The 12,483-nt window shown below is 38.4% G+C and overlaps 1 protein-coding gene across 1 annotated transcript; it reads right to left on the reverse strand.

Moving 5' to 3' along the window:
• Positions 1-141: 141 nt before the first annotated feature.
• Positions 142-6,598, reverse strand: LOC120414808 (ankyrin repeat domain-containing protein 27-like). The gene is made up of 3 exons (XM_039576127.2): positions 6,231-6,598; positions 4,929-6,157; positions 142-2,021 (listed from the first exon to the last, which is right to left on the reverse strand). Exons 2-3 carry the CDS (start codon positions 5,956-5,958, stop codon positions 340-342), a joined length of 2,712 nt encoding a protein of 903 aa, XP_039432061.1. The 5' UTR covers positions 5,959-6,157; positions 6,231-6,598; the 3' UTR covers positions 142-339.
• Positions 6,599-12,483: the final 5,885 nt, after the last annotated feature.

Consider the following 12,483-nt stretch of genomic DNA (forward strand, 5'->3'; position numbering starts at 1 on the left):
CTGATGATGAAGTACATCTACAACGGATAAACTATCTTGTGCGGCGATTTTTTCTGACGTCAAAAGACGAAACAAAGCAAAATAAAAAGATGGGAAAATTTCGTGTGGAGTTTCTTTCAAAGTGATATATTTTTCCTGGTCTAATTTGAGGGATATTTTGTTCTATAAGCTTTATTAAACTCCATAACATTGAAAATCAATAGTACTATTTAAATCTACAGTTTAGCCGTCCGTAGGGGACAATTTCTAGCGATATGTTTTTTTTTAATAAATAGAATATACACAAGAGAACAAGTAGATTCTGCCACTGGGGTTTTTGTTAAAATATTCCGCCTCCATTTACCACTTCCGCTCGAGCACGTTCACAACATTGAAGAACAGCCGGTCGCGCGCGATATCGATCGGTCGCCTTCCAGCCAGATTGCGCAGACTCTTGTCGGCTTTGGCACTCAGCAAAATCTCCACGATGCGAAGCTGATTCTGCTCGACGGCGTAGTGCAGCGGAGTATCGCCGCGACAATCCTTGAGGTCGATGATGTCCGCACTGTGGCACCGGTTCAACAGCAGCTTGATGACGTTCAGCCGGCGTTCGCGACACGCATAGTGAAGGGCCGTCGCGCCGGACTTGGTACGGGCGGACACGCTGACGTGGTGGTCCATCAGGATGTTGACCATGTCCAGGTTTCCGTGGATCGCGGCTACGTGCAGCGCCGTCAGGCCTTCACCGTTGGTTGCATTCAGGTTGAGCTTCGTGGCGGGGGAAGACTTGGAGGAGGCGAAGGGTTTTCTTAGCAGAGTGTAGAAATCTGCCGAATCGTTCAGACATCGCTGACAGGTACAAAGAGGGTGGCATGCTTTCTCCGTGGTGGAGTAATCCTTCGGGGAGGACGTTTCGATCGGTGGGAAGACCTCCAATCCGAGGTAGAAGCATGCAAGCTTGGTGTCATGGGCTGCGATCGCCGTGACTGCTTTGTCTATGCGTTTCATTTCTTCGATGTTGCGATACTCGATGAATGTTTCGTCGTCGAGCAGGTCCTCGTCTGAGAGCATCACAAAGTCACCACTCTTGACTGGACTAGATTTGGGTGATTTGCGACGCTTCTGCTGATCGACGTACGCTTCCTTGAGCATTTTGCCAATTTTGGTGCTGTGAGCGTACTTCAACGGTGTTGCTCCAACTCGGTTGGCCACGTTGACGGTCGCCGAGTGTTCCAGCAGGGTTTCCACAATGTCGGAGAAGCCCCACTTGGCCGCGTAATGAAGCGACGTTTGACCAAGTTGCGTTTGGGCATCGATGTCCACGTGGATCTTCATATGTTCGGAAAAGTACAACAACGCCTTCACACATCCACTGTGGCCATTTAGACAAGCTAGATGAAGTGATGTGTGCTGATCGTTGCTAGTGCTATTGATATTGATGCCGGCATGCAACAACAGCAGCAGCAGATTCTGATGGCCATTCGCGGCGGCGTAATGCAACGCCGTCCAGTTCTTGGCGTCCACTGCATCGACGTTCGGTTTCAAGTTCAAAATGAGCGTGAGCAGCTTCGGACTTCCGAGCGTCGCAGCCAGGTGAATCGCGGCCAACCCGTTCTGGTTACGATCGTCAATGTGGGGCTGATACGGCAACGATTCACACTTGCTGCAAACGCACAACGGGTGGCATTTTTTATACTGCGAAATGACCGTCTGGCCGTTGTTGTTGAAATCTTGGAAAATCTCCAATATCTCGTCCTCCTCGTTGTTCTTCATCAGCGTGAACAGATAGTTCAAAAACTGATCCGCGTTGCGGAAGGTCATTTCGGAGAACCGCTTCATTTGCATGTCCTCGCGGGGCATCAAATCTATGCCCAGCCGCTGGGATCGTTCGATGCTGCAACAGCTGATGTACACGATGACCGCTTCGAGGGTCGTTATCATGTAACTGCTCTGGCCAAATTTATCTTTCTGCGCCGCTTGCGTTGCCTCGTTCAGTTGGAACTCTTTGAGGAAAGTTAGGTTCATTATCCAGTTAGTCAGGCCTGTTGATTGCGGGAGAAAATAATTGTTTTAGTTAACTTTGTGGAAGCAGCTTTGTTGATTAAATGGAGTAGATGCCCCTATTTTGGACCTTCTAAGCAAAGGGCACTTTCAATTTGACGTGATTTATGAAAGTTTTTAAATAGGTACATTTACATACAAAAGCTTCAAATTTTTAATGGAAATTTAAGTCCAAAAAACTGAAAACAATTTGAAATGCATTGTCCTGCGTTTAAAATCATATTTAGCATGTCTGGGATCGGTGAAAAATATTTCGATTTTTTGTGAATTACCGTTGAACAGTACAGTCATCCCACATATTCGGAACACCCACAAACCCACAAATTCGGAACACTTTTGTGATAATTTGTCAACCCTACTATTTTTAGGACCTTCATCTGGACATTCTCTTGCCTTTTCTTTAGTAAAAGTAGTTCTTTTTGAACAAAAAACTTCATTTTAAGACTATTTTATCCTGAGCAGCAAAACACTGCCTCCAAATTTCCTGTTCCATAATTGTGGGATGTTATTGTACCTCCCACAATTGTGGAACACCTGAATTTAACAGATATTTTCACAAAAAAGTTATCAGACCATTCATAAAACATTAATAAGCTTGTGCTTCATTGGTTCCAGTGTGTGAAGTCATTATTTTGTAGAAAATATGTACTCCTGGAGAGAATTAAAGTTTGTTTACATCCGTAAGAAAAATGTGTTCCGAATTTGTGGATTTCAAGGATCAATGTTTTTCTTTGAAAACTTGATATAAATCGTAAAAAATTAAAGTCGGTCAACACATCAATCGAAAGATCCCAAAAAAAAGGCTTTCACAGGAATGTAAAAGCAAATCATTATGTTAAATTATCGATTTGCTATGATTTTTTGAACATTGGCCGATCTGTAAACTGTTTCGAATATGAGGGATGGCTGTACTGCAAAAAGTTTTTTTCGGCGAAAAACAAAATTTCGTCAATACTTAAGGAGCTATAACACTATGGCAAACAAATTAGCACTTTTTGACAGTTTTTGACAGCCTGCTTTGTTTGTTTGTCTGGATTTGTCAGCCTGCAAACAAGTTTGCGAGTTTGGCAAACTATCAAACACGAAAAAGTGCGAGTTTGTTTGTTTGCGGTAGTGTAATGGCTCCTTTAGATATTTTGAAAACTAATGATTGCAAAACATCTGGACTGGTGTAAAGTGCATTTTAAAACACTTTTTTTGGCTTGTAATTTATTTATTTTTTAAATATTTTTTTGCTTAACTGCCTTTTGCAACATTTTCTGTTGTTGTTAGTTCTTTATTTCTGGCAGCTTTAACCTGTACGGTCATTCGCAGCTCAAACGACATTTTTCGATTTTTTTAAATAAAATTAATTTTAAAAATTAGCTTAACTTTTGAAAAAGTAAAAAAATTGATTATTTCCCTTATTTTATAATTCAATACCATATCAAAAATAGTAAAAAAAAAGTTTTTTCTCTGAAAAGTCCTAATCTGGGTGCTGAAAAGACAGAATGCGTTACGTGATTTTCGAATGCTCCCCACTGCTTCCCACTAATACATCTGCTCTACAGCTATAAACATAAACAAAGTGTGTTCAAGCTCAAGCGTAACATATTTTTTGCTGCTGAAATGACTTGTCTTGAATTAATTTGAATCTGTTGATGTTTAAACTCGCGCTTTTTTTGTTCGAAGACTAATCTAGGGGCGGCCAAAAGAGGCCTCTTTCGTTTTCCACGTGACGAAATAGGGGAACAGCATCTAATTCCAGCGTGCCTCTAATGTTGGCAGGTCAGAGCTTTGACATTCAATTAAAGCTAATTAAAAGTGTTTTCAACTGAAATGGAGTGATAAATAGCTCAATAAGAAGTGAGCAAGCCAGTTTCTATCAAAAGTTTTGCAAAATTAGTTGTTTAAATAGTAAAAACACCAAATTGGATGGAGTTAGGAGCGAGTGCTTAACCTGCCAAACATACGAGAATTTCCCCTATTGCGTCAGAAGTGGGTGGAATTTTGTGAATTGTTAAACAACCGAATCGATGTTCCGAGATTGTGTATCTTTGAAGCACAGTGATAATTTCAGAGTAAGATTATTCAATATAATTTGTCATGTACCATTCATAGTTGTTGATAATTCGTCGCTAACATTTCAAAAAGCGTCATAAAGGCTTTGCGTGAGACAAAGCGCTTATTGAAATGCTAGCGACGAATTCACCCAATCTCGATTTCTACTCTGTATAAGATACTCTTAATAAGATTTCTTTACTCAAAAGCTCGACGCCACCGACAAAATTATAGATCGATTGCAATACTTGCCACTTCTTGGTATCATTTTGCGAACAGTAAATTGGTTCCGCTTTGACAGTTCTAAATTGAGGCCGCTTTGCGAACCACTTTTCTGCACCCAGGTCCTAATCATAACCTACATTTTTGCCGAAGTCACCAAATCGATCAGAAAATCAGAAATTTCCAAGATACAGAATTTCATACATTTACATACCTATTTTGTATGACCATCCCCAACATTGTATGGAGTCTTGTATGGAAAAACTAGTGATGCGAAATTATCAATTTTGACATAGGGAATGCATGGACAAAGTTCCAAATTAAAAGATACAGAGAAAATTCGATTTGCGAAATCGTAAAGAATAATAATTGAGATAAGAAGGAAGTCATTATGACTCATCCAACTGTTTCTACAATCAGAAGTATGTTTTGTAATCATTTCAGTCTGTTCAATAAAAGTTTATGAAATTGAAAGCGCGCAAAGTTTTGCCCTTTAGTTTATTTTTATTTAATGCGATGATTGAATTTAAAAACATGATAAACTTTAAACCTCAGCCAGGATTTAGCAAATTTAGATACATTATGTCTTTTGTCGCAACTCCCCGCATCAAATCACACCGCCTTACCTGTTTTAATAACGACAAATATCAACAGCGGGATCACATCGTCTGCCGTGGCCAGCTTTTGATCCGCGCTACCTTTGGCCGTCGTCACCACCCTAGGTCCGGCTTGCTCGCGCGCAATTATCTCGAACGCTCTCTTCAAACAGTTGATCTTATCAACCGCGGTCCGACAGTCGTCAACGCGGAGCAGCTCTTTCTTGACGGCCGGGATTACGTCGGCGTAGCTGCGCCGTAGACTCAGCTCGGACACGTGAATGTCGGACAGGTTGCGGATGGTTTTGTTGAAGCTCTCGACCTGGTCCTGGTGGCAGACGGTGATGACCTCGCGCAGGTGGTCGTACAGTTTGTCCATCATGTACGTTTCGACGGCGATTTTCACGTTGCGCTTGAGGTGGGCATCCCGCTGGCAGCGGTCTTTGAGTTTGCGATTTTGCAGAATGATTTCCAGACAGCTAATGTAGAGTTTTTTCACGTCTTCTTTGTAGAGCTTGAGGTTGCAGTTGAGGAAGGAGGAGCGATGCTTTATGAAGGTCTGCACGGCGGCGTCAATTTTGGAGAACACGTACCGAGGTTTGGCGACGGTCCGAATGAACTCGACCGCGTCCTGAAGCTTACGGATGGTGATTAGTTTGCCGAAGTCGTCGTCCAGGACTAGCCCGTACGGCCTAGTGTCGCACAGCGGTCTTTCGATGCACCAGATCTTGTACTTGAGTCCGTCCTTGGTGTAGAACAGTTCCTCAAACAGGATCGTGACCTTGAGTCCTCCGGTCAGCAGCTGGCGTCCATTGAGCCTCACGTCAGCGCAGCTCAAGTTGGTGAAGTGAGTTTCGGGTAGTTCCTCGTTGGGCACGAGAATCTGCGCCAGCAGGAACTCCTGGTCGGTCAGACACTTTTCGTTGATCGAACCACTGCGCGGAATGCACACTATCCAGCCCTCGATGGGGGCCGTATCGAGGAAGATTTGATGATCCAGCTGTAGTTTCCGGAAGAAGAGGTTTTGCGAAAGGTCTTCATCGTATTGCTGCGCGTCCATTGCGTGCGTGTGTGTTTCGAAACGACGACTGCCCGCGACTATATTAACTCTTGCCAATTTTCCTCTGCCTTTGCCAAATTGGAAGCTTATCTCTCGCTTAAACAGGAGCAAAAACTCACATTTCGGTCGTACGTACGCACAGGTTACTCTGCCAGGGCTTCAATTCGACGTAAACCACAGAACTACATTACGGAGTGACCTGAAATTGATACAATGGCGTGTAGTCATTTCTAAGTCATCCTCCACGCATTCTTGCCATTGGCTCCACTTACCTGGTCGCGTACTACTGCTGTAGACTGCTGCAGTCAGTGTCTGTATTGTGTACGTGCTATAGTTGTACAACTACATTCACTTTCATACACACTTGTTCTTTTGCATCACATCATACCAGCAGCAGCGAAGCCACTGTTGTAATCGCTCGACGCTCGTCAACTTGATTGTATTGCTGTAACTGGCCACTGATAACACAACCCGACGACACGATGATTCAAATTGATTTCCCGTTCGTTCAGCACAGGCAAAGCGATTTTTTTTATTAACTCAAATGCGACTCGCGATGAGGTGATAGTATAGTAATAGTACAGTATATGGGAAAGCTTTGTTTTGCCAAGCATGACTTCCAGTGTCAGGGCAATCAGCTGTAGACAGACTCGTGACAGAATAAAGAAATAGGGTATGACTGACGGTGGTTGGTTCAACATCTGTTTTGGGACTTCTTATTGGACAGTTAATGTTAAATCTACTCCACTCTATGTAAAAACAAAATGTCTCTAAGCTTTTGAATTGCTTTTTTTGTTTCAATTACAAGCGAAATGGCTTAGATTGATCATCGCACAATTATGAACCATTCACATTTTGGTGAAAAGCAGCAATGAAGTTGTCTTCTGCCCTACGTGAATCGGTTGTTGGTATATCAGTAAAACTGCAATTCAGTGTGGTGTATGGTACGAGAATCAGCAAGCTCATGGTTCGGACACCGAACAAGAGATGGAGTTGTTGGTGCAGTAGCAGTACACGGACTATCCGATTTTCTGTATTGTTAATTATCGTATATTTTGTTATGCTTTTCTAACACATTGGTTCTAAACAACTTGCTGTTTAACTTTTCTTTGGATCTTTTTATTTTTAATTTATATTTATTGGTTAACACGTGACTAAAATATTCGAAAAGTCACATGAAACAAGCCAAACTTCAAAACTAAAAATGTCCTGAATACAATTTAAGCGGAGTCCTAATTCATTTACCTTTGCCCAATTTTTAAACTAATTTTTGATCATCAAAATACATCCGAAAGATGTATTTGTATTTTATTTTTCAAAGATATACCGAAGGTACAATATTTTTTGTATAAATTGACTTAAATGATAAGGACCTTTTGTTTCATTAAAACTAAAAACTAACAATTAAATTAAAAACTAAAACGAAATAAACTAAAGAAATAAAAATGTCGATAATACGACAAATTACTTGTTTAAGTAGAATGCAGTAATAAATTTAAGACTGATGGCCTGCCTAAGTAAAATGCGCCAAAAACCATAGAAAAACATACAAATTTATGAATTCAGTGTAGTAGGCTTATGCTTTGGGATGTTCCCTTCAATGTTGTATACTTGGTTGATGAAAATTTTTAGCTTAAAACTATTTTTGATGCAATTTAAAAAATGTGTTTTTCGACTACTTTTCCAGGGTGCGGGGCAGAATGGACCACCCTGCGGGGCAGAATGGGCCACCTTAGAAAACAAGCCATTTTGTCTAATAAAACGTTGAAGGGAGATAATAAATGACTTAAGGGACCTTTCTAACATAGTTTCCATGAAGTTAGACCACTTTTATGAAAATAGTCATTTACCAAAACAAACATTTTTGAAAATAGTATTAATATGTTGAAATAAGACACAAACAATTAAAAAATCAACTAATGTTGCATTAAACGTGATTTGTGAACCTACCAGGAGCGACATAATCCATTACCCGAAATTTCATAACTTTTGATTGTTTTTATAAGGCAGAAAAAGGGTGGTCCATTCTGCCCCCAAGTGGATTTTAATTTAACACTTCCACCACCAAGCCTCTAAATGATTTGAAGGTTCCGTTGTTGTTTGATTACCTTTGTAATAGCTCCTGGTAACATTCTAAACATTGAACAAACTTTTTCAAACAATCAAATCTTCGAGAAAGCTTATTTAATAACCTCGAAATAAACAACATTTGCGTGGTTTTGTCAATAAATTTACATTTTTGCTCATAATTCGAAAAATACAATGAATTCAAACGTCGTTTTTGATGTGGTGATGTTATTTTACGTCCTTTATAAGACCCTTGCCTTACAGTTGGTCTAAATCCATTCTAAAGCCCAAAACCAAGGGGGCCCATTCTGCCCCCCCTGCCCCTATGTTCAATTCCTTCTGAAAAAACCAATATTAATTTGTTCTAAAGTTTTTTTTTTAATAAATAACATAACACTGCAAATGAAGCCATGGCAAATTTTAATTAAGGCTCATGCCATTTCTTTAACAAAATATTAGAGGGGTAAAAAAATTGTTGACTAAAATTTAAATTTTCATTTAAATCACTTGTATAATCGATTGTAAACTGTTCGGAAAACGTTGTATAACGCTTATTTAAGCATTTTGAATCAAATTAAAGCTTTTCAGTCTTTTTTTAACAAATTTTGAATTTTGGGACCACAGATGGGTACAAAACGTAAAAGCTAAGATTGTTTTTATCAATTTATTTATATTTAGCAAATTTTTGATGTTAGCATAATTGTAACGATTTGTGATACTGTTTGTTTCGAAATTTCGAAAATCAAACTTGAAATTTAAAATTTTATCTAAAGATTTGTCTTTATTTTTTTCATCTCTCGCTAATGACCAGGACAACCAATTTAAATAGAATTTGTACTAGCTTAAGCCAAAATTTGCATTATTGTTTTCTCCATATAAATTGAGGTCAGGTATTCGCAAAAACCACCTGAACCAAAGTACCAGTAGCGTGACCAGGCTCTGACAGAAGGGGGAGGGGGGGGGGCACACGCATGGGATTTTTTTGATTACGGTGTTTGTGAATGACCCCTCGGACAAATCTAGAACAAATTACTGCCCAAGGGGGGGCACGGGCCCCTCCTGTACTTTGAAAGTACATAAGTTCGCAACGTTGTCAAAGGTTAGTTGAATACTGAAAATACTAAGACATTTTAAAAACATAGCTGAATTAACTTACAGGTCAAATGAAAACTTAGGCCATCTTCACCGGGCGCGACATGAGGCGAGCTAAAATTGTTTAAGACGTTCCGAATTTTTTTGGATTACCCAATTTTGGAATCGCCAAATGGGTCTAGTTATTTGGCCAAGGATCTCCTAAAACATTTGAGAAAAATCCGAGCACTTTTAATTCCTCCATGTACATGTGTTCTTCTCCATCAACGCACACAGCAGTGTGAAACTTTGTCCTAAGAGGTAATTTTGGTCCTTGATCACGATTTTTTTAGAACTATTTTTTCATTTTTAAATTTTGTGTTTTTACAATTACAAAAATGTTGATGTTGATAAACATAATGGGGTTGCTTGTAATCATCACGAGTTATCGCGATGTTACTTAAAAAAAATGATAAAGTTGGCCGTTTAAGGTTACCCGCGACAGACACGATAGACGAAACAGAGAGAAATGTACCTAAAAGTAACCTTTTAAAAACATAAAAATATATTTTAACTTTGAATATATTGATATAATTTAAACATAACCCTGCAAAGTTAAAAATAAAACGATACATCAAATTAAAATTTATTTTCTTAATGAAAAATTACCCTTCTGGCAACTGTTTTCCTATTTTTTGTGAGTAAGTAGAACTCACTGTATAAAAGCTGTCTTAAGGATGTATTAAACTGACAAACTCGCACCTTTTGACAGTTATCCCGCTTTGTTTACCTGCATTTGATTGCAAGAACGTCAGCCTGTATACATTTTGTTTGTTTGCGAGTTTGGCAAACTGTCAAACACGAAAAAGTGCGAGTTTGTTGTTTGTTTGTTTAGTCTAATACCTCTTTTGCTATGATAACAATGAAATGCTGTTGAATTCAAGTTAAGAAAATGCTAAAAATGTGATTTTAATTTTATTTCTATATTTTTGAGCTTTTATAAAAAAATATGTTACATCTTAAATTTGATATACATTAATTGTCATTTATGAGCAGTTCTCTACGAAATCGATCTTTTTTTTTAATTTTAATTTTTGTATTTTTTAGTTCGGCTGAAACTTTTTTGGTGCCTTTGGTATGCCCAAAGAAGCCATTTTGCAACATTAGTTTGTCCATATAATTTTAGCATAGCATAGCATTGGTGTCTACCCGTAGCTGCTACTTCGTTATTGACCAGGACCCCCAAACATTGCTCCGTGGACCACAGATGAAAAGTAGGAACCAATCATCACCCCTTCGCAATTTTCAAAGGTCCCTATCGTGCTGATCAATACCGACGCCGGCCACGACCAGTGGTAAGACACGGGGAAGTGGATGGGAATGTTAGCCGATACTTGAGTGATGGGACCGCCAAATCGACTGCGTCTCCGACAAAGTATCACATGAGTTTTGAGGGGTTAGTAAGATGGGTATGAGGTCAGGATTCACTGTGGTAGGTGATGCGACCATGAGCAATTTCTTTATGGGTTTAAATTTTAAAAATCTTAGGCAGCCGGCTGCGGAAAGATACCTATCTAGGGATTTAAATATAGTATTAATTCGACCGCGATTCTCCAGAAATTCTCCGTCGGCGTGCCTTCCGATCAACGGTGATGTAGGAAGGGCTTCATTCATTAAAATTATTTTATATCATAAGCCTTAAAACATATCTGTCGACGTGCCTTCCGATCCTCGATGATATGGAAAGGACTTAATCCAGCAATACGACTTGCTTGTCTCAAAAAACAAAAATCGGATCGTTTCTATCGAAAACTATATAAAGAGAACAAAAATAAAATTCATCGGCCAACGAACGCGCGAACAAAAAATAAATGAAAAAAGAAGAAGAAGAAATCCAATCACCCCATGTACACAAATAGCGACACAAAAGAGACGGAAAATAACACGAAAAAAAACAGGACTGCGCGTCCACACAGGCACCGCACTACTCACATTAGTTTGTCCATATAATTTTCCATACAAATTTGGCAGCTGGCCATACAAAAATGATAAATGAAAATTCTAAAATCTGCATTTTTTGAAGGTGTTTTTTGATCGATTTGGTGTCTTCGGCAAAGTTGTAGGTATGGATATGGACTACACTGAAAAAAAATGATACACAGTAATAAAAATGTTGGTGATTTTTTATGTAACTTTTTGTCACTAAAATTTGGCTTGCAAAAAAACACTATTTTCAATTTTTTTATTTTCTGATATGTTTTAGAGGACATCAAATGCCAACTTTTCAGAAATTTCCAGGTTGTGCAAAAAATCTTTGAGAGAGTTAGGAATTTTTGAATCAATAGTGATTTTTTCAAAAAATCGAAAAATGGCCGCAAAAATTTTTCAACTTCATTTTTCGATGTAAAATCAAATTTGCAATCAAAAAGTACTTTAGTGAAATTTTGATAAAGTGCACCGTTTTCAAGTTAAATCCATTTTTAGGTGACTTTTTTGAAAATAGTCGCAGTTATTAATTTTTAAAATTATTGCACATGTTTGCCCACTTTTGAAAAAATATTTTTGAAAAGCTGAGAAAATTCTCTATATTTTGCTTTTTTGAATTTTGTTGATACGACCCTTAGTTGCTGAGATATTGCCATGCAAAGGTTTAAAAACAGGAAAATTTATGTTTTCTAAGTCTCACCCAAACAACCCACCATTTTCTAATGTCAATATCTCAGCAACTAATGGTCCGATTTTCAATGTTAAAATATGAAACATTCGTGAAATTTTCCGATCTTTTCGAAAAAAATATTTTCAAAATTTTTAAACCAGGACTAACATTTTAAAAGGGCGTAATATTGAATGTTTGGCCCTTTTAAAATGTTAGTCTGGACTTAAAAAATGTCAAAGTATTTTTTTCGAAAAGATCGGAAAATTTCACGAATGTTTCATATTTTAACATTGAAAATCAGACCATTAGTTGCTGAGATATTGACATTAGAAAATGGTGGGTTGTTTGGGTGAGACTTAGAAAACATCAATTTTCCTGTTTTTAAGGGTGCACAGCAACCAACGAAGTTGTTGTCTTCTTATTCCAAAATTGTCAAACTTACGGACCCGATCCTGCAAGAATCTGATTTTAAAAATAGTAAAACTTTGTTGTAAATAACTACGAAGACAGTTATTTAGGGGATGAATAAAAAATTATATCGATAGTTCCCGTAGTATTGAAGATACCAAAATGTCTGTAACAGAAATCTGGGTGCAAAAGCTTTGGTTGCTGTGTACCGTTATACCTTTGCATGGCAATATCTCAGCAACTAAGGGTCGTATCAACAAAGTTCAAAAAAGCAAAATATAGAGAATTTTCTCAGCCTTTCAAAAATATTTTTTTCAAAAATG

Source organism: Culex pipiens, chromosome 3 (genome assembly GCF_016801865.2).
Source record: "Culex pipiens pallens isolate TS chromosome 3, TS_CPP_V2, whole genome shotgun sequence".
Classification (NCBI taxonomy): domain Eukaryota; kingdom Metazoa; phylum Arthropoda; class Insecta; order Diptera; family Culicidae; genus Culex; species Culex pipiens.

Excerpts from the sequence above, each read along its gene's own strand:
- LOC120414808 (XM_039576127.2), bottom strand. The coding sequence starts at position 5,958 with ATGGACGCGCAGCAATACGATGAAGACCTTTCGCAAAACCTCTTCTTC. Across the intron at positions 2,022-4,928 it reads ATTTGTCGTTATTAAAACAG|GCCTGACTAACTGGATAATG; the intron begins GTAAGGCGGTGT and ends CGCAATCAACAG.